This window comes from Tuber melanosporum (genome assembly GCF_000151645.1).
Source record: "Tuber melanosporum whole genome shotgun sequence assembly, scaffold_67, strain Mel28".
In the NCBI taxonomy this organism is placed as follows: domain Eukaryota; kingdom Fungi; phylum Ascomycota; class Pezizomycetes; order Pezizales; family Tuberaceae; genus Tuber; species Tuber melanosporum.
In genome coordinates, this window is record NW_003299114.1 from 358,678 (window position 1) to 379,828 (window position 21,151).

The following is a 21,151-nucleotide window of genomic DNA, read 5'->3' on the forward strand; positions in this document are numbered from 1 at the left end:
CTTCTATATAGCAGCGGGAAATAAACTCCACACGGACTTCGGTGAAGGCGACGGACGAAATGTCCACGTCCCCGAGGGCAAGGATCTGGAGTGTATTATTGAGGGTATTTTGGAAAAATGCTACACGAAGGAGACCTTGGCGGGGTTGTGGAAGGCCATGAACGACGTGTATCCGCAAGCGGAGGGACCTCATGCAGTTTTCCAAGAACCGGTATTGAGCACCGGACTCCCGGAAGTTTTAGTGCCGGATTTCACTATTCATCTAAGAGAACCGGGGGACGAAATGCCGGTCCACTCGGCGAAGGTGCACCGTTTCTTACTGCCCATTCGTATAGCATACTTCAAGACGCAGTTCAGTTCTGCGTTTCGTGATGCTCACGCTACCGAGGCTACGTTCTACACGGAGGAGTTTACGAATTGTGGGTTGTGGGCTGTCATTTCGTATGTATACGACGCGGAGCTGTGGTCCATGTTCGGGAACTACGAGCTCGACAAGCACATGAATAGCTCTCCCGTCTCTCCCGGCGGGTCTCCGGATTGCAGTTTGTACAATGCGGCGGGAACCAAGAGCCCCCCCGTTGAGATCATCGATCGGCTCTTTGAGATTGTGCGTGCGGCGGACTTCTTACAGATTACTGATCTCAAACATTGGGCCCATTACTCGGTTGTTCGGATGGCGCATGAGTTCACTTGTGTTGGCGCAAGCTGTGCGCATATTGTGCCCTACGTGCTAGATCAGGTAAACAATTGTGAAGTCTCGGATACCTGGATTTTCAACAAAGGCCTGGACCTGCTCAGTAGTAGCCGGGGCATTAAGGACCTCTGGAAAAGGCCGCTGCTGAAATGCAGCGATGTAGTAATCACCGCCCTTGCCACCAAGGTCCGCAAGGAAATGTCCGCCAGCGAGCAGAAGATGGTGGAAATTTACCTGAGAATCCATGAACTTGCTTCCCTTGTCGCCACGTCGGATCTGAAAGAAGACTGGCACCGGAAGATCATTGACCCACTACTAGACTACGGCGCTCTCATAGCCGCGGATAAGCTCGATAGCTCAAAGATCACCGGTCCAATCTCTACGGTTCTTAAAGCAACCACAATCGCGAAACCTGGAATCCACGACCTGATCGCCCGAGCAACATCCCCAAAGACCATAAACCAGAAAAACTGCCCCCGGGTATTCCGCGGCATCCGACAATTGGAGAAAGCTATCGCGCCGAATAAGTCCGACGCCCTCCATGAAGCTAAAGAAACTGTCGTCATCTGGCTGCGCAAGAATTGGCTTAGCCTATCGCTCGTTCCCGCTCTCGATAGACGTGAAGGGAACTACTTTAGTGCTTGGGGTGATAAAGATCAGCAGCTGTTGGCCGCAGAATTGGGAATTGCGGTGCCGGAGTTGTTGGCGCAGGAAACTACAAATGGTGGGAGAAAGGTGCGGAGTAGCTATGCTTACGACCCGGCGTTTGGAAAAGTTAGGTCGAATTTCTGGGAGAAGGGTGGTAGCGGGAGTAGAAATCGAAAGGGGGGGGGCGGGAGGGAGGACGGGAAGGGCAAAGCGGCGGTGGCAGTGGATGAATGGGGGAACGAAGGGCTCTCGGAGACGGGTGCGGTGAACGGGAGTTTGAGCGGGGAGTGGGTCATTCGAAGGCCGGCGGGTGGGGGTGGGGTTATTTTTTGAGGGGTGCTTATGTGTTTCTTGGATGCATTACTTTTACGTTCATTCGTTTTTGCGGGCTTATATCGTGGCGGCGGCGGTGGATTCCAGGTTTTCAGGTGATAGTAAAGGGGCTTTCTTTTATCTCTTTGAAGATGGGTTTCTGTGGTCGTGTTTGGATGAGGTCATACCCGGCTGCCAGGGGGCTCAGCAAGAGTGTTTAGACTTGGAGCAGGCTGACCGCAAGACTTACCGTAGTACGATAAATTGAGAAAATATAAACTCCTTGTGGGTTCCCACAAGAAGTGCAAAAATGGTATCAAGATCCAAGAGCAGTGGTCCGGGTATTGAGGCCTAATTTATTGCGTTCAAATACTGTTCCCCAGGGTTCCCAGTCACCTCACTACATAACCACCAACCTGGGGTTTGAAGCTTACAACCCACTCCGAGTGACACCCATGACCCGGAACCTCCCGTCTTGGCAGCATGACCTTTTTTTCTCTAATCTCATCCGCCGGCTAATGCTATCATACGAGTAAATTACTTCTACCACCACACTCTTCCCACTACCACCACCACCCCCACAAATCCACAATGGCGGATATATTCCGCCTACTAACCCGCTCGACCACATTCGCAAAGGGCGCTGGCTCCGCCGCTGCGGCTGCAAACGCGAGGGCAAGTAAATCCGCCATCACTACCACCACCACCCCCACCACCACAACTTCAGTATCCTCCTCCGGCGCACTCCCGAAAGAGCTCGACTTTTTTAACGCTGGTATCAAGCGCTCTCATGACAACGTCGACGATGAGGATAAGAGCGATAACGATAGAGGCGATGATGAGGGAGAAGAAGAATTAGGCCTATGTGAGCCGCCGGTACTAGGGAAGGAGGAGATAAGGGCCTTACTGAGGAAGCATAAATTAAAGTTTACGCCTATGGAACCTACAAATGCTAATGAAGAAGAGGGAAAGAAGAAGAAGAAGAAGAAGGAAGCATTAATGATCCAACCCCTAACTTCATTCACCCACCTGCATAAGTTGTCCCCACGCCTGCACCGCAACATCCGAGCGCAGGGGTACCGTGTCCCGACAGAAGTGCAGATGGGTGCGATGCCCGTGATCTCGCGTGGTGAGAACCTGATCTGCTGCGCGCCGACAGGAAGCGGGAAGACGGTGGCGTTCATGGTACCGGTCCTGGACTGGATACTCGCGCAGGGGAAAGGTGATGAGGGGGGGGGGGAGGGGAAGAGGAAGAAGGTGCGGGTAGTGGTGGTGGCGCCGACGAAGGAATTGGCGAGTCAGATTGTGAATGAGGGGAAGAAGCTGGCTTTGGGTACTGGGGTGCGTGTAGCGTTGTTGAAGAAGGGTGGTGAGGGGGTTAAGAGTGAGGTTGTGGTGTCAACGCCGGCGGTTTTGTTACATTCTCTTGAGGCTTCCACCTCATGCTCCCCCTCCCCCGGTGAGGGGGACGAGATGGAAGAGAAGAAGACCGACTGGTCCTCAGTATCTAGGTTAATCTTGGACGAAGCCGACATTCTCCTGGACCCCCTCTTCCGCGCACAAACACTTGGGATCTGGACACAATTACAATCTCCGCACCTCCGCACCTCCCTCTTCAGTGCGACAATCTCTTCTTCCACCGAGACCCTCTGCCAGCAACACATTCCCCCCTCCTCATCACCCACTATCCGCCTGATTGTCGGCCTGAAAGATACCACAATCCAGAACATCACCCAAAAGCTAACCTACACCGCAACCGAACCCGGCAAGCTCCTGGCCCTCCGCCAGCTCTTCACAACCTCCTTCCACCCGCCCGCCTTAATATTCGTGCAGACGATCCCACGGGCGAGAGCGCTCGTCGCAGAGATCCTCTACGACCTACCTACCCCGGGCCGGATCGCGGTACTGCACGCGGAGCTCTCGGACGTTGCGCGTGCGGAGGTTATGGGTCGCTTTTTAGCAGGGGAGATTTGGGTGCTTGTCACAACGGACTTACTTGCCCGCGGGATGGACTTTCGGGGTGTTAGGTGTGTCATTAATTACGATATCCCGACGTCTGTTGCGGGTTATATTCATCGTGTTGGACGCATGGGAAGGAGTGGTGGGGTGCAGGGGGGGCTGGCAATTACGTATTTTACAGAGGGGGATGTGCGCTTTGTGAAGGGGATTGCGGGGGTTATTGCTAAGGCTCAAGGGGGAGGTGAAGGGGGGAAGGGGGAGGGGAAGTGGTTGGTAAATGCGCTGCCGAAGGTTGGGAAGAGTGATAAGGAACGGCTGAAGAAAAGGGGGGTTGAAGCGAGGAGCAAGGCGGCTGATGGGAAGGAAGGGAGGATCAGTACTAAGAGTGGCTATGAGAGGAGGAGGGAGAATAGAAAGAGGGGGGCTGTTGAGGGGAGTAAGAGGCGGAAAGTGCAGGCTTGGGGCGGTGGGGATAGTGATGGGGAGGAGGGGGAGGAGTTTATGGGGATTACGGACTTGGATTGATCATCTCGTGCTCGCCACCTGCCACCTTCCTGTTTGATTTATCATATGATACATTATTCTTTTTCTCCTTGTCAATAGTTATCACCTGCTAGATCGATGTACGTGCTCTCTCACCACCGCCATATACAAAGGTATGCGGCGCGCAATTTTTCAGTTATGCCATAATAATGTATTATTATGACCCTAATGTTAAGCTGCCTCCCTACGTCCACGCCCGACCAACCAACCAACACTCCAATATAATGCCTCCGGCAATTACGCAGAAGCAATAAATCCAGGGTCTCTTATATCACCCAAACCGCCCTACAGTACCCTAAGTCCAATGTTTAAGGTACACTTGGGGGGGGGGGGATTGGCAGACTCACATCCATAAACCTGCCATCACGATTGGAGATTCCTCGCCCCGTCAGTGATGTGTCAGCGCTGACGGACGGTAACGATAGAGTAGGGAATCAGCTACCGTAAAAACTTAAATGGCCAAGTCAAGGCAAGTCACACAACATGAGACATATAAAACCTAAAGTAGGATTTTTACCCTTCAATCTACATCCCCAACAACATATTCTCCATCAAGCTCATCATGAACAATATCCAGCTCCGGATCAGCTTCTTGTTCAATCCGGAGATTATAGGACCTGAGGATATGCTGTATTTACTGGAATAATTGAGCTTGAGGCTGCGGGGGTCAGTTTTTCGCCATGTTTTTGCCCCCCTATCCAAAGGGGGGGGGAGGGGTTGGACGCCCCAGTATGATACGAGGTTCAATTACAAGACAAGACGCAATACACCGTAGCACTGTTGCAAGTTAACTAAAGCCAACGTAAACGTCAGAAGTTGGATTTATCACTCAGCTAGTCTATCGGGCCGTGCTACGCTGTAGAAGTACAGTACTGTACCAAGCCATGTGAGGCAACCTCGCTACGCTCCTTAGATATTAGCCTGAGAAGCTCTGGGAGCATTGCTGCGCATAAATATCCACTATCCAAGTCCAGTGTGCAGGCGAACTTTCACAACACATACAAGCAACGAGGATACCTGGATAAATAGCCCCGGTCTGTCCATCACATTCGCCTGACATGTATCATACAAAATTAAGGCCATGCTCCCGAATCTATAACCCAATTCCGCGAAAAGCTATTGAACCGAATAAACCGATAATTCCAACCCCGTGAGCTTCGAAGGAAAAGCAGGAGTATTATTTCCATCTTGGGCTTTTTTTTCTTTTTCTTTTCCGGAAGGAGTTGAAAGCGTCATTAGGGGGAATTAGCTTGGCCAATTTCCTCCCTGTTTCGGAAAGCTGTCGGGTCCGATACTAAGTATTTGCAACCAAGTTGTCAGCACGTTTTTTGCACTATTCGATGAACCGATTTTCCAGACATCGGTATCTCTCAAGCGTGTTAGGAGAAATGGACGGATCTCATGGTTTCTCACTCGTTACACCACTGCAAGCAACTTTCGTTTTCACATTCAGCCTGCAAGGCGGAACGCCCTGGGAGATGCCTTGCCTAGACAAAAAAGTGAATCGAAGCCACAGCGCCATCAGGGTTGTATGATAAGGCCCCTTGGGTGAGCTTAGAACACCCAGGGATAGGGGTTAGTTTATTGTAGGTAGCAATTGGATTAAGGATGCGCTTCCCCTACAACCATTGCGGAGGCCGATCTCATCCTAGCTTTGAACCAGAGGGGTTGGTCGAGGAGGTCACTGGCAAGCTGTTTCCGGGAACTGGTTAGACAAAGTTATATCTGACATTCCTCCAAGGTGATTAAGGTTTGGATTCGGCCGTTCACGGATATTGGGAACATCTCACTCACCTTCTACGGTCGAAGATGCGTGGTTGAAAATTAAAGGCTAAGTGTGCTTGTTAAAGGCTAAGTGTGCTTGCTCAATCAAGCAAGGATCCTGATTTAAGTTATGTTCAAGATTTGCTCTTGTGAGCGAACAAGGGGTAACTACTCCCTCTTGGCAATTACTCTGGCACACCATATCCTTACCTCCAGCACCCGGCCAATATCTTTATTCTCCATCTCTGGTGTCAATCATGCATCCCTTCAAACCCTATAGCAGATTACAACAACCTCTACCGGCTTAGCAGAAGTGCTCTCGAGGGTTTGAGGACAAGCCTTAGAATAGAATACCGTACCGCGAGATCTTCCAAGCTTCATAATAGTGATCTTCAGCGCCCACCCGCATCTTCTACTGGAGTGGTCTTTGATTTCTTCGTGTGCGCTCTTGGTGTCCGGAATCTCTACACACTCCAGCTACGGCGCCCCCGACATCGCCCCGCCATATCACTGGCTCCACGCACCCAAAATTTGCGGCCCTTCTACGGGTAGCTGTTGAAAACCAATATTTCAACAAGAAACGGCTAGGATCCCCCACAAGAACATCCCAGCCGCTTTACAAAGTTATACCAAAGCAGTGGGCTCACAGACCGTAGTTATACTAATCGGGCAGGTATGATACATGCAAGGGCTAAGTTAAGCTTTTACCACTTTCCCTCTGAGCTCTACAAAGCCCTAAACATGCTTAAAATGCCCAGGATGCACCGTAAGAGGTCTAAATAGTGACCACCAATAAAGGCCATCCCGGCGACCGGACAGGGGCCAAAACAAACCAAAAGCAAAGGAATCACCATGGGCGGAAACAGTCTAAGAAGGATTCAAAAAGCGATTCGCTACACAATACTATTGTATCATACCCGCCCGAAAAAGTGTGGGGTTTTTTCCATCCATTCACCCAGAATATGATAGAGTCTTCACCGGGGGGGGGGTGGCACGAAGTACCGTACCCGTACAGTAGCAGGGCGAATGACGAACAGGGATCAGTAACAACTAAATTTTTGTTACTCTGCTTTAAGGAATTCACTTTTATGCCCGCCAAATACTGTATCATACCCTTGTTGCTCGTCTGGTTTCGTGGTGCCCCAAGTGAAGATTGTAGTGAGGTCTTTCCCTTGAAGGTACCTGCCAAGACCAGGGTACTGGCACATTGCAACAGTCATTGCCTAGCTCAACACCCACCTCTCTGTACGAACTCAAGAAGAAGAAAAGAAAAAAACCGAAACAAATATATATCATACAAGTACTTCAGACATGCTGAATCCTTTTAATCTTCTTTTCCAAATGCTAGGCCCCAAGGTATGTATCTTCTATGGAGATATATATTAGCATTAAAAACCGCAATTTCCGTGTGTCTTGGCCTCTACCTAGAGACCAAACGACCTCTATTGGTACGAGTACCGGGTCGCTCGGGTATGAGCGTGGGCGATGGACTAAGGGAGGAGTTAGGAAGTATCAAAGCTCGCTAGTTCGAGCAATTTCCACAAGCTAGGCTATCAGATCCATCCTCTCACTTGATGTGGATAGTATCGTAGTAAGGACAGAGCAACCGTAATAAAACCTCCAGCTCTTTACCTCCTCCACCCACCTAGCCAAGACTCCCAGAAACATCCGCTCCCCTTGCCCCCCCTCCATCCAAGCACCACTTATCACTCGAAACACCTAACTTTAAACCCACTGCTCAAGCTTCAAAATCCTAGCACGACCGCGCATACCTACAGGGGAAGTATCACGATCCCACGTTCGGGAGGGGGTGAAAGGCCTTGCCTACCGTATACAACGGGCTTCCACTAGCCCGTGCGTTAGCCAAGGAAACCTGCATTACACGGCCATACGCCGTTTCTCGATCAAATGATTGACCTAGGCTCTGCGAAGGGACAGATCCAATCCGGGAAGATGCATGGGTATATCATAACTGCGCTGGGTAGGATGGGGATACTTGGGTTTGTCTTGCTTTGATCGTAGTCTTTCGTTTCGTTTTGGTTATGTGACTGGATGTTTTGCGATTCGTGCGGGATCTTTGGTGGGGTTGAGCGGGCCCGGACTTAGACTAATGGTGCAGGTTTTTGTGGTAACAGACCTGGCTGTCACCATGATTCTTTACTCGTATGGCACATTGGGCTTGGGCGGGGTTGGTTATGACATCTGATTGGAGTGCTCGTGGCTCTGCCCCTCAGGGCGCTGCATATAATACATGGATGGTTGTAGAGGATGATATCATACGGTACTTGCACTTCCAAAAAGTATCGACATTTCCTGGTCCCAAACCGTGCCAAGATTTCTGGATACTTTCTGCTCGTAAATGGGCAACTAAAGTAGTGATGGAAATCAACAACCCTTTCTCCAGACATCAAGTGTCTCGGTGTGTTGATTCTATGCGGGATGCCCCTCTCCAGTGGTGTAAATACTGATTCATAACCTTCCTTGGCGCACATATCGGATCGACAAGAGATATATTAGACTAGCTAGCATGTGACTTCTTACTCTGTAGAATTAGAAACACCACCAACGATACCGTATTATTTTATTCTGCTTCGGTCAGGTCGGTATGTGGATGGATAACTCGTCGGATGAATGGATGGATGAATGGGTAGGTGAATGGGCAAAGCTCATTGGTTTTTTGTGATAGTTCATGCTAGGAAAACGTCATTGGTGCCAGCATCCGGTCCCGCCTGGTCAAGTGCCTTTGTTTAAAAATGGCTCATCTTTTTTCTCGGTGCCGGCGTGAATGAGAACTCTTTTGCGCTCTTCGAGGTGAGTTGCACGTCAACGGTGGGGAAGTTTATCTGGAGTTGGAATTGGAGCATGGTAAGGAGGGTATCGTCGGGTCAAACATTGTCAGTTAAATCCTCCTGGTACTGTACAATACACGAGGAATGCAGTGAACATCAATGTGTGTTTTCAAAAATTCAACGATTCGCTTCAATGGTATATGATAATAGCCCTACCCCGGAGGGGCGAGATGATGGTTGCGGTGATGGAGAGGGTCGTCATTGTAGTGGCGGGGGTTAGATAAGCCCCGCGCGCAGGTGTGGCTCTGGGAATTGACAGGACGACAGCAGCTGGCAGATACCGGTGGTGTTGATTCATGACTTATGGATGTGATTATGATGATTATGATGATTTCCCTTAACTGATTGATAACCTTGGCTTGAGGAGGAAGCGTGCATAAATGTCCCGGGCCAGTGCCTAACTTTAGTTTACCAATATATCATAATTACTTCTACCCTTCTCGCGGAAGAATGCTTTTCCTCCTAAATCCCAGTGAGACACCATTTAACCATGTCTCTCCCCGAAGGATTGTTGGTTGGGGCCTTTGGAGCAATACTTTCGGGCTTGGCGTAATTTTTACCCATCATAAGTCCAAAAATGATCTCTTACTGTCCCAAAAAAGAGAAATGGTCCACACTCTCGGCATTTAAGGAGCCAGGGAGGAGCAGGAGCCACACCTTCCTTTTTTTTCCGCCGCTCCTTTCCCACCCCCCCCATCACGATCGCCGCCCCTGTCGAAGGACCCCGGGTCTGGAAAATCTTCAAATCTTTAACAGTGGGTGGGTGTCATGAGAAATTATTGTTTTCCCGGATCTGTTTACACATACTGATTCCTTTCTATGATATCTGTTATCAAATCTTTCTTCTGCCCCCATTCGAATGCCGTTCTTGTTGAGGAGCCGGGAATCATTAATACCGGTGCAGTATTAGGCATTGTTGCCTGTTAGAGTTGTCCACACATTTTTTGCACGAACATTTTCCAAGTTCCCCCCCCCCCCTACAAGCCTCCATCCGCCACCACACAGACCATTACCACTACCCACTCTCGCCCACCACCACACTACCCTACTTCGACTACCAACAAGCTAACCCTACCGAACGCATCTGCGACCGCCTCTCCCTTACCTGCTATCCTACCCACCTCCCTGCTCCCTCCTGCAACGCGGCCTTACCCTGCTTTTGAATGACAGCCCGGACCACTTCCTCCTAACTCAACAGACGAACACCCAAGGTGGATCAACAAAAGCCGAAAGCCCGTCTCTCGCGTCCGTACGAGGACCAATCCACGCTTTGGGAAGCAGTTGGCTATTCTCCCATCGCATCTCCCACTAACGTTGGTGCCTCCAAGCCTCAATTTCCTGCTTCGGCAGCCCCTCCTCCGCCTAGCTTCGATTCCCCTTACCGCTGTTCGCAGTCAACGACAGCTCCCTCTCAGTTCCCATCGGTAGCAGGATTAGAGATGCCGTCTCCGGGTCATCATCAACAACCATCCTCTCCCACTGACTCCGACATTCCATCCAGGGATGGAGATCAACATACCCCCACGTTCCATCAGCCTCACTACCACGAAATGGACAATAGGGATATGAGTGATCGCCATATCCTAGAATGGGACGCAGAAGATGTTGCTGGCTTCATACGCTCGCTAGTATTGGATCAGTACGGCGATTCGTTTCTCGGTAAACCCTTTCATCCCTTCATCCCTTCCCGGGCCCTCTGTGATGAGTTACAATGAGTCGCAGGAATTAGGATACTGGGTTGCAGGCATGAGCAGCAACTGACAGTCAATGCAGATAACGAAATTGACGGCCAGGTCCTAGTCCATCTCGATCACGAAGAGTTACGGGATGTTGGCGTGCAAAGTGTTGGACATAGGCTTACCATCTTAAAAAATGTCTACAATATCAAGATTGCCCATGGTGTATCCATCGACACTGGTGATTATGTGCCAGTTTGTAAGTTGCTCCTTTGCTTTCGATCCGGGCTTATTTTTTGCTCGATATTTTTTTTTAAAACCCCCCCCTTTGTGTGTGGCGCTGATTGGTGGACTACTTTTGTTTTTGTTTTGTGTGTGTGCAGCCGCCGACGTCGAAGATACCGAAAAGTCTGCTACACAGCATGACATCCAACGATTGATTGGGATAATACGGCAGAGGGATGAGAGAATTTCGCAAACTGAGGGCGAGTTGAGGGAATTGCAAAAGGGGATTACAAAGCTGAGGGAGGAGCTTCTTCCAGTATGGCGGTTGCTCAAAGACAAGAATCAGGCATTACCCACACCACAAGGATTGAATACGCCTATTGGATATACGCCTGAACCTCTTCAGCCCCGGGAACGGGATACAGATAGACGGGAACGCGATAAACGGGATCGAGATAGGGATAGAGAAGAGAGAGATCGGGAAAGGGATCAGGTACAGGACCCTCCCTTTAATAGCAATGCGTCTTCAAGCCTACAGCCCACGCCATCGGTGGGGAGGGGTTTGTCAAGAAAATTTTCGATGAAGAAACTCATCCTTGGAACACCCAAGAACCCATCACCCACGCATTCTACACATCCTGAGAATGTACGAACCGATTACGAGCCACCGCCGACCGCGACGAATGGGAATGCTACGATAGCAAACCTGCAGAATTCTCAGTCACCCGGCAACATCCCCTCACCGACGTCACCATCAACAATATATCATGTACCCGGGACTGGTGTAGGTAACCCTCTAAATAACTCCAACCTAGGTGGCATGAATGCGCCTGCAGCTACCCACAGACCCGCCGATGGTCAGCCACCCCGAACTCGCCCACCCCGATCTGACTATGAAGAACCCAACCCGCTATCAACACCAAGCAATTCCTCATCGTCAGTCGAAATTTTTAAGTCGTTTCGAGTATCCATGGAAGATCCCTGTTACAAGGTTTTACCCGCAGCTCTCAAACGGTACAACATCCAAGCCAACTGGAGACAGTATGCACTTTATATTGTTCACGGTGATCAGGAAAGATGTCTGGGTCTTGAGGAGAAACCACTCATATTATTCAAGCAGCTGGATAGAGAAGGAAGGAAGCCCATGTTTATGCTAAGACGAAACGGCAACTTTGATTCTGGCGGTGGTAGTTCTAACGGCGGGGGGCCATCCGGTGGAGGCATAGGCGGCAGCGGAGCGAGTGTATATGGCGGCCGAGAAGGTGGCATCACATTACCTGGTGGAGTATTATAAACTCTCTTCCTCATCCCACAGCCATAAAGTAAAGAAAGCAAACAATAAAAATATGTGGAGTGTGCCCAGAACTTCACCCAGACAGGACGGGAAAGCACGGGTATGCACAGGAGCCGTTAAACCCACTTTCCTACCAGTCCATTTCATATTTTTCTCACTCTCGTTCCATTTCTTATGCTCTTGTCATTCTTCCACTTCCTCTTCTAACTGGGCACTGCAATTTGCTCCTCTTTATATATTCTTTTTCGTTGTCTATGTACCGAATTCTTATTTTCGCTTTTTACTTATTCTCCATTTGTTCTTATTTCTCGGGATTGGTTGGATTTTGCTTTGCTCTATTTTGTATTCTTTTCTTCTTTCTTTTTTCCCCTTTTATCATTCACGACCCTACCGAGTCCAATTGAATGAGAAGTCTAAAGAGTGTTCAGGGGGAAATGAGTGTGGGTTTGGGGACTTTTTTCTTCTTTTTTCTCAAAGTATTTTTATTCGATTCTACTTTATTCTATTTTATTCACTTGATACTTACTTTAAGATTGAGGTCGTTCTGCGATTACCTATGGGCACTTCCCTTGTCATTTCGCATGCGCTGTGTGCTTTGTGCTGGTGACAAGTACGATGAATATTATTAGCCTTTTTTTTCCTTCTGTGTGGATTTCATCGGTGGGTAGGAGACATCAGGATAAGGTATCTGCTGGGTGGGATGGCGTAGAAAGATGGCATACGGGGGGGGAGCGAGGGTTGGTGGATGGGTGGATCGCTTCTTTTCTTCCCTATTCTCGCTATCGGGTTGTACGTGTAAATGTTTGAAGTCTTGAAGAATCGGGTCCCACAGTTGATATATTCGAGTGATATCCTATGACTTGGGCTTCACGGGTGCCTACAGGATACAATGAGGGATGCCTCAAACTTTACTTTTTACATCCATGCGAGAGGTGGGCGAAGGGAAGGGAGCAGGCGGCATACTATGCAGGTCTAGTATACGAGAAAGGGCAGGATGTTCATGGTGGTATGATATGCAGTTTTTTTTTTTTTACCCCTGGAATGCAAGGTGCGAATCAAGTGCAGTATATATTTGGCTCGGTCCCTGAATAGCCCTCATCCTCTCGCACTTCTCAATCCACCGCAGACCATAACTCCACTGGATGACCTCAGTTCCTCGAAGCCCTCCCCGCCCCGCGACCCAACTCTGACAGCACTGCACAGCGCAGTACCCGAGTACAGTACACCGGACGAGAAGGGCACGCCCCTATGAAGGGAGAAAAAAAGGGGGGGAGAAGCATCCCGCAACAGACTCCAGTAAACGCCTGCCTACCTGGGTACCCACTCATAGGACGCTTCGATCAAAAGCTCGGCACGACTACTCACACGGGGGGAAGGAAATCCTCCCTCTTCCCCCACACACCGACCGCCTCTCGGAACCCGTTGCGCCGTACCGGTAGCCATACCTCTCGTACTATCATATACCCTCCCTTCCCTCCCGAAGAATGTTTGTCAAGTCCCGCAGCACAATTCCTGTGGTGTCCCCTGCGGGTATTCCGCCCGGCCGGTTGGTCACGCACTCTGCCACCGGTGAGATTGTATGTATTGATCGTGGGGCGGTTTGGCACCGTCCACTTCCGCCCGGTTTTTTTTTCTTTTTTTCTTTTCCTTTTTCCCGTCGTGGTTATCGTGCATCTTTTCATCTTCTTCCAATCTCTTCATCTCATCACGCCGTATACCCCGTTAGTCCTGCGGGGTCTACCCGTCCAGTTTACGCCGTGTCCAAACGGCCGACAAGCCCGGCACGAAGTTCCGATTCGGGGCTACCCCGTTGCGCGATTGGCCTGCATTTTCAAGAGCCCGTTTCACTGGGACCTTTCCTTCCTGACAGTGAGCCGCCTACGGCACTATATCCGCCGATCCGGGGGGTGAATGTCGGCGCCGTGTGCGTTGCGTACTGCGGCGGGATCCCTCGTTGGGTGGGGTTTGTTCGTAGTAATGCGAGGACACAACAGGTGGGTATGTGTGCAGGGAAGTACTGTACAAGTATCATAGTGTCTGGCATGATATGATACCGGGGGAAGGAAGAAAGGGCGGAAGGAAGAAGGTGGATATATATTCTAACTTTCTGCACGAGCACCCATTCCTGCCCGCTTACATATACCCTCTTGGGATCGGAAGCGACCTGCTACTCGAGTATTACTGTATTCTCTGATAGTCAGTATGCATACATACCACCACGGTACTCGTACAGCGCATGAATTACAAGTACCGACCCTATCTACGCAACACACATACATTACGTAACCCAAATCACGTGAAACGGCACTTGCTACAACAAATACTCGTATCGTACTCGTCGTACCGTACCACCGTCCGCGGCAGCACCAGCGTAGCACTACATACGGAGTTTTGCAAGGAATGGCGGCTTACGTTGGACAGCCCCACTCCCACTCCCACTCCCACCTTCCCTCTCTGCCTACCTACCTACCTACCTACCTACCTACCTACCTACCTACCTACCTACCTACCTATCTATCTATCTATCTATCTATCTATCCATCAATCGCCCCCCCAGCATCATCACAAGGAACAATCGGCGTGCCCGAGTGACCAGAAATGATTGCGATATGCGAGTTGCTACCCATACTCATGGTATCATACTCGTGTCTGACGTAACTTACTCTCATGGCAAAGTGGGTACCGGTTATGTTGTGGATGAGATTTGGGGGAGGGCAGGGGGGTTTCTTTTTTCCCGCTGGTTTCGGGGGGGGAGGGGCGATATGATGGGTGTACGGTATTTCGGATAATACTCGTGGTAATTGTGAATCGTAATATATCTCATTCGTTCATCCTTCTTCTCTTCCAAAACTTGGCGTGAATAAATACATTAGATTCCAATTTATACCGTAGTACTGTACCCACCCACCCACCGATCAATTCGTGGAGTATATAAAGACTGAGAAGAAAAGGACCAAGTAGTAAAGGGAGAAGAAAAGGAAGAAAGAAAAGGAAGGAGAGACCAAAACCAATCGAGAGAGCTGAGAAAGAGACGCTAAAAAAACACAATACAGCACTAAATACCCCATTACAAATGCAAACCCCTGGGAAAAAATTTAAAAAATAAAAAGAAATTTAAAATAAAAGAAGGGAATAAGCAACCTCCTCCTCCCCTCACCAATTAACTGCTCCCATAAACCATAGTCTCCTGCCTCCTGTACCCCCCATCCCCCACAACACCGCTCCCGGGCCCGGCGAACCTCCTCCTCTCGTCCTCACGGTCGCGCACTTCCCGCTCGTCTTGGACTAGCGTGCACATGACGCAGCAATATGCCTTTCCGCAGTCGCTGGCTAGCGAGCCCTCCAGTCGGTACTTTTCGCGGATGCGCGTTCGCTGCAGGGTTGTAAAGATCCCTGCTTTGGATCATTAGCACGAACTAGAGGGGGAAGGAAAGAAGGGAGGGGGGGGTTACAAGAAATCGGACCAAGCACGCAAAAGGTTATGCAATGCCCGTTGCAATTGTGAAAGTCGTTCAGGTTTGAATTCGGACTTGTTTTTAACCGATGGTTAGTGCGGGAGTAGAGGATGCAGGGGCACCAGTAACCGACGCAGCCTGTGTCAATCTTTGTTACCTCTCGCCACTTGTATGCGCACAGACAGATGGACGGACGTAGCGGGGAGTGGGGAGCATACAAGTTGAAAAGTCACTGAAGCAGTCGCAGAGGCCATGGTGGTATTCCTCCCGGCCGTGCTGCTGGTTCGGATGGCCGATTTGTCCAGGCGCATGGACGCCCCCGTTCGGTCCGCTGCCGCCGCCCGGGGTGTATACTGGGGTTTTCGGTGTGTGCGGGGTGTCGTGCGAGGGGTTGTACGTAGGGGCTTGTATCGGCTCCGGGGGTACCGGGAGGGAGCCACCAATGGTTGTGGGCACTGGGTGTGAAGACTCTGAGGTTGGCGGGGGAGCAAAGGTTGGTGAGGTCGGTGGTGATGCGTGTGTTCGCGGGTCCGCGTATTTGTTTTCGAAAGTGGACGGTGGGGAGCTAAAATGCGGACTCGTAGGTGTTGTGGGGGATATCACGTATGGTTGTTGCTGCTGCTGTTGATGTTGCAAACGAGGATCTGATTGCTGTTGCTGCTGCTGCTGCTGCTGCGGTTGAGATGGATAGTCCGCTAATTGGTACCCCGTTGCATCCATTGTGTATGGATGATGCGACTGCTGCTGCTGCCGCGGTGACGGCGGCGATGTACGGAACGAATGCGGGGATACTACGTCTGTGGGTGTGTGCAGACTGTACTGTGAGGCCTGCGCTTGATTAAACCTGTGCACGTCGTCGGGGGAGTGAAGTGTCGAGTAAGGTCTTTGGGCCATCGTAGGTTTAAGAACGGAGACCGATTTAGGTCCTAAGTATTGGAATTATAATATTCTGCCTGCCTCTTTAGGGGGCTAGGGGGGAGGGCGGGAGGGTTGGAGGGCAAAAGAGAGTGATAAATGTGATATCTGCAGTGGCGCGCAGGGAAGATGTGAAGGTTCAGTTGTAAGGAGAGCAAGAACACAGCGGGAAAGGGGAAAGGCAAAGAGAAGGAGCGGGGGGGAAGACAAGAAGAGGGTCAACGAGGGTATGTTCGGCCGGTGGGTACAGTACCGGTACGTACTAACGGTAAAAATAAAATAAAAAAGAGCGAAGGGCTGAATGAGTGAGTGAGTGGGAGGAAAAGGACGGTTGGATTTTTTTCTTCCTTTCTTCCTTCCAAGACGTAGCCCGTGATCGGGAGGGGGGGTGAATAACAGTGATATATGCGGGAGCTTGTTGGACGCGAAAGGAAAAAGAAGGGAAAGCAGGGAACGAGGAAAGGAAAGGACGGGTGAGAAAAAAAATAACAGATGAAAGAAATACTTTGGACAGGGGCGCGAGGGCCTTCTGTTGACCCAACAGGATAGAAAAAAGATGGGAGGTTTACAGTTCCTTCCTGCGTCTTTCCTGCCCCTTCTCTCCCTTCTCTCACTCTTCCGAAGCGTTGGAAAGGGCTATGCTTTCTGTGACGATCGGTCCTCTAGTGGACGGGATTGATCTTTGCGCGCTGCAAAATCTGGCTGTGTAGGCGCCCTGCTAATTTTGTGGGGAATGGTCCGAATGGGCGAGGAAGAAAGTATGACGGGCCATAGGAGGGGGGGGGTGGCAAAGAGCTGCGAGCGAGTCGTGCATGGGAGTTGAAGGTGTGAAGCGTTGAATACTGGGGGGGGGGGTGTGACGGAGAAGGAGGAGCAGGATGCACCCAACTCGAGCACAGTACTAGTACAGTACTGTACCTCATCGAGCGGGCATCGGCTAGACGCGTGGAAGCCGATATTTACACACTCCATACATATCAAATTCCTCCTCCAGTGACCAACAGTAAGAGTACCGGCAGGAGAAAACCAACAGGAGAAGTCTCCCATGATTTCAGACGAACCCACCGCATCCTACCGGTATGATACTCGAGAGCACACACACTCGTACTCTGCATCCACTTGAAGTAGATGCCAGATTCCATCCCATCCTCCCACCACACCCGAATAGCGTGGAAACAAAGAAAAAGGGGTAGTTTCTCTTTCCATTCTCACTTCACTTTCACACTGTCTCCTCCTCATTCACTCATTCGTTCCCCACCCTTCTACCCCCCAATCCAATCTATCACTCGCCAAGCCAACTGACCGACCGACTGACGACGACCAGCCCACCGCGCTCGCCCATTGGTCCCTCGCTTCAACTAACGGACAATCGCCGATTGGCGACCTTTCCTTCCGTCGCTTTATCCCTGCATGGCTTGGCAACACGCCATGTACCAGTAAGCGCTTACTCGAGTAGAGAGAGGTAAAGTGCTCTATCCGTGGTACTCGAGCGCTCTGCCGGTACTGTACTGGTACGGTACTCGAGTACTTGTAGACCATCACCCACAGCTTGGTGAGCCCTCTCTCTGGCAGGCACCGGGGAAAAGAGGTGCAAAGCATAGCACAGTGCTTGTGCAGTGCCAGTATATATGTCCACAATTTGACATCCGTTTCGAATCTGCATTCACCGTGCCATATCATGCCATGCTATGCCACGGTACCGGTACCCGAGCACGATAATTGATCTTTCAGCATCATCTTCCCCCCCGGCCTTCGTCCTGATGGAGTCGCCGAGGTCTCCTCCACCGTGGCTTACTGGTACACCAGTATCATCAACAAACCCAGCATCCATATTAATCTAAGCCAGCATAACAAAATTGCACGACACGAATACCGGTATTATCCAGTGAAGTTGAAGAGAAGCTCCGTCTTGGCCTCGCTAGCAGCCCTGCCGGCAAAATTCCTCAACCGATCGACCACTCAACCCCCCGCAACAGGTTAGTCCAGTTATTGTATTGTGACACCAGGCTCGCTTGTTGCCCTGGGATGGCTTGCTGGGCGTGGGTGGGCATCTGGCATTCTGGGATGTCCGCATAAAAGTGGTTGGTTTGGGCACGGTACGAGTACGAGTGCGCACCGGCCGGGGAGCACCGTACGGGCTGGCTTCCGTCTTGTTCACCACCGCAATGCAATGCTGTACTAGTACCGGCGCCGTACTGTACGAGTACAGTACTCGGTGCTAGGGCAGCGTTTCGTGCATTCCGAGAGGGAGAAGCCATGTAGCGGAACCTAAAAAAAAAAAAAAAGGAGAAACGGTACCGGTACCTGATCCACCCCATCCCGACGCCACGGTTTCCAAAACGTACCTGCGCCGGCGCTTAAGTTGAGTTGAGCCAGACTCAAACCCGCCGCCTCGCTTCCCCTCCGGCGGTTGGTTACGGTAAGCTTTCTTCCCCTTTGCTACGCACGAATACACCCAATACTCGAGTGCTATCCTGGTAGGGGCCGACCATATAATACCCCTCTCTAAACACCACAGCCCCGCAAATATCTTTTCCTGCTCACTCCTTCATCGCCCGTATTGTGCCAGGAAATAGAAGTAGAAATCGAACATTCGCCAAAACCCTGTTGTCGTGAGGAAGTGATCAGCTGGCCTACCGCTAAATAATCGAGCAAGATTGGGACGTTCGAGTTTGCAAAAAAGTCAGAACTAGGACTCGACGAGCAAATCATGATTCTTGGCACCATCTCGTAATGACGATTGATTCCTCTCCTCTCATGTATCTATGGTACAGCACGCGTACAATGAATTGCAAATTGTCCAAATCGAGCAACACGATACTGGTAATTCCCTTCTTCCCATATGTACGAGTACGGTAATAGACAAGGCTCTAAGGCAGGAGAAGGATATTATCGGTGGCGACACCCGGCTTTCTCGGGCTCCACAGATACTTCCGGGTTTACAACTTCTCTTTTACCACCCGGCCTTTTTTCGGACTCTTCACTCCTAACAATTCCCGTATGATACTCGAGTGCTAGTATCCCCGTTGCATAGATCCCCGTTGCATAGATCCCTGTTGACGACAGCGGCGCATTACAGCAGGCACGGTAGATCCGTTTCATTCCCGGCGGCTACTCGAGCTGATTTCCGGCGAGGCGAGCATGATTGCGCCAGCGAGCGGCGGTGTCCGTGCGGGCATGAGCGAGTGAGGGGATCGGGCCGAAGCTACAATACAAGTACGAGTACAGTGCTAAATTTACCGATGGCGATAGTCTCGGAGGTAAGCTTCGCTAACGCCATCCCCGCGGGCCCAGCCCGTGTTTGCAGGGCATAGGGGATCAATGCATGACGGATGCAACGCCATATTGCGGCACACCACGAGTTTGGAGGTTAGCGAAGGCACATGGATATATGATACAGGTATTACGTTGTCGGGTACATGTACTCGTACTAGTACGGTACTAGCACTTTGTTTGACACGGTAGATTTTATCACGCTCGTTGGTGGTGGCAGGTGGCCTGCTTGTAGCCGTGGTGTACCTGTACCGGCCGGTACTGTGCAGTACGCTGTTGCCGTACCGGTATGCTCATGGTATAGTGTTTCATGCGGGTTGTCGGGAAACATTTTACCGTATTATGAAACGGGAGGGAAGGATAAAAAGTGCCAGCTGAGTTGGGAGTTTTGGACTAACGGTCGGGGGTCTCTGGCGTCCGTTTTTTCTGTTTTTTTTTGTGTTTTTGTTTTATAGAGATGGTGCTTTGATTACAGTACTGTATTTCCCCGAGCCAGTGACCTTCTGCAGTACTTTGCGTTTCACAATACTTGTAACTTTATCATGTCACTGCAGCGCGATACCCATCTACCTATCAATACAGTACCTTTCCGGACCCGGTATATACACTGCACTACATACAGTACGTTGACCATGTTTCTACATACTTGTATCAAACATACCGCGCCATGGAACACAACACAATCCCAACTCATCCTGGCTCAGCTCCCTCAGCTGCACTTTATCTCCTAGCATCGTATCATCCCCCTCCCCCTCCCCCTCCTCTGGGAGTACTGGGTCACCGCATCTCCCTCCCCCCCTCCCCCGGGAGCTCAGAAGCTCGACGAGAGCACGCACACACTTAGCATGTAAATAAATGTACACTTTAGCTGACGGGCTTGCTTCTGAGAACTGCACTCTGTGGACACGTCCATATATTGGAGACTTCATGGGTTTCTGGAAGGAAGGAATGAAGTGTGCTGCGGGGTGGCTTGAGATTTGAAGCTCGAGGTTTGAATTTTTTTTGTGGTGGTGGTGGTGGGAGCTGTCAAGACTTTTATTTTATGGTGGTATCATATTTATAGCTTTTGCACTTGGAAGAAGTCCGTGTGATTGGATTGGCTTGGTTCTCCCTGAGCTAACTCGGGGGGGGGGAGGGGTCTGGGCAAGGAGGGTTATGGGGAGAGGTGTTTTATTTTTATTTCTACTGTTGAGAGCTTTCTGAGTTGCACTTGTGGATGTGATCTGGGAATATATATGTGGTGGTCTGAGAATGGATGGATGGGAGTTTTCCAAGAGCTTTCTGATAGCTATCTACGAGGTAGACTACCGATGCTGTACTGTACAACAACCCACTTTAGTCACTCACAGACTGACCAACCCCCCCACCTACGCAGATCCTACTCGGGAGGATATTAACAAATTGACGAAAAGGAATAAAGATCGAAAAAGGGAAACCCCCCCTCCCCTTCAAATTCCAATTATCACTCATCCCTCAACCATCCCCTCCAAAACCTTCTTGATAGCCTTAACCTGGTAGATCTACTGGGACGTTCGAGGAACACT

At 50.4% G+C, this 21,151-nt stretch overlaps 4 protein-coding genes; 2 read left to right on the forward strand and 2 right to left on the reverse strand.

Moving 5' to 3' along the window:
* Window positions 1–2,590: 2,590 nt before the first annotated feature.
* Window positions 2,591–4,138, forward strand: GSTUM_00010172001 (uncharacterized protein; the record flags this gene model as incomplete). The annotated part of the gene is made up of 1 exon (XM_002841111.1): window positions 2,591–4,138. The coding sequence occupies one exon, from the start codon at window positions 2,591–2,593 to the stop codon at window positions 4,136–4,138; it is 1,548 nt and encodes a 515-aa protein (XP_002841157.1).
* Window positions 4,139–9,529: 5,391 nt separating this feature from the next.
* On the forward strand, window positions 9,530–12,490 carry GSTUM_00010173001 (uncharacterized protein). XM_002841112.2 has 5 exons: window positions 9,530–10,428; window positions 10,543–10,704; window positions 10,829–10,994; window positions 11,100–11,163; window positions 11,257–12,490. Exons 1-5 carry the CDS (start codon window positions 10,209–10,211, stop codon window positions 11,962–11,964), a joined length of 1,320 nt encoding a protein of 439 aa, XP_002841158.1. The 5' UTR covers window positions 9,530–10,208; the 3' UTR covers window positions 11,965–12,490.
* A 2,272-nt stretch (window positions 12,491–14,762) lies between these two features.
* Window positions 14,763–17,034, reverse strand: GSTUM_00010174001 (uncharacterized protein). XM_002841113.2 has 3 exons: window positions 15,638–17,034; window positions 15,417–15,557; window positions 14,763–15,357 (listed from the first exon to the last, which is right to left on the reverse strand). The coding sequence occupies exons 1-3, from the start codon at window positions 16,311–16,313 to the stop codon at window positions 15,125–15,127; spliced, it is 1,050 nt and encodes a 349-aa protein (XP_002841159.1). The 5' UTR covers window positions 16,314–17,034; the 3' UTR covers window positions 14,763–15,124.
* A 3,839-nt stretch (window positions 17,035–20,873) lies between these two features.
* Window positions 20,874–21,151, reverse strand: part of GSTUM_00010175001 (uncharacterized protein) — a 778-nt gene continuing 500 nt past the window's right edge. The window contains exon 3 of the mRNA XM_002841114.2: window positions 20,874–21,127. Within this exon, the coding sequence (XP_002841160.1) occupies window positions 21,074–21,127 (54 nt within the window). The 3' untranslated portion in view covers window positions 20,874–21,073.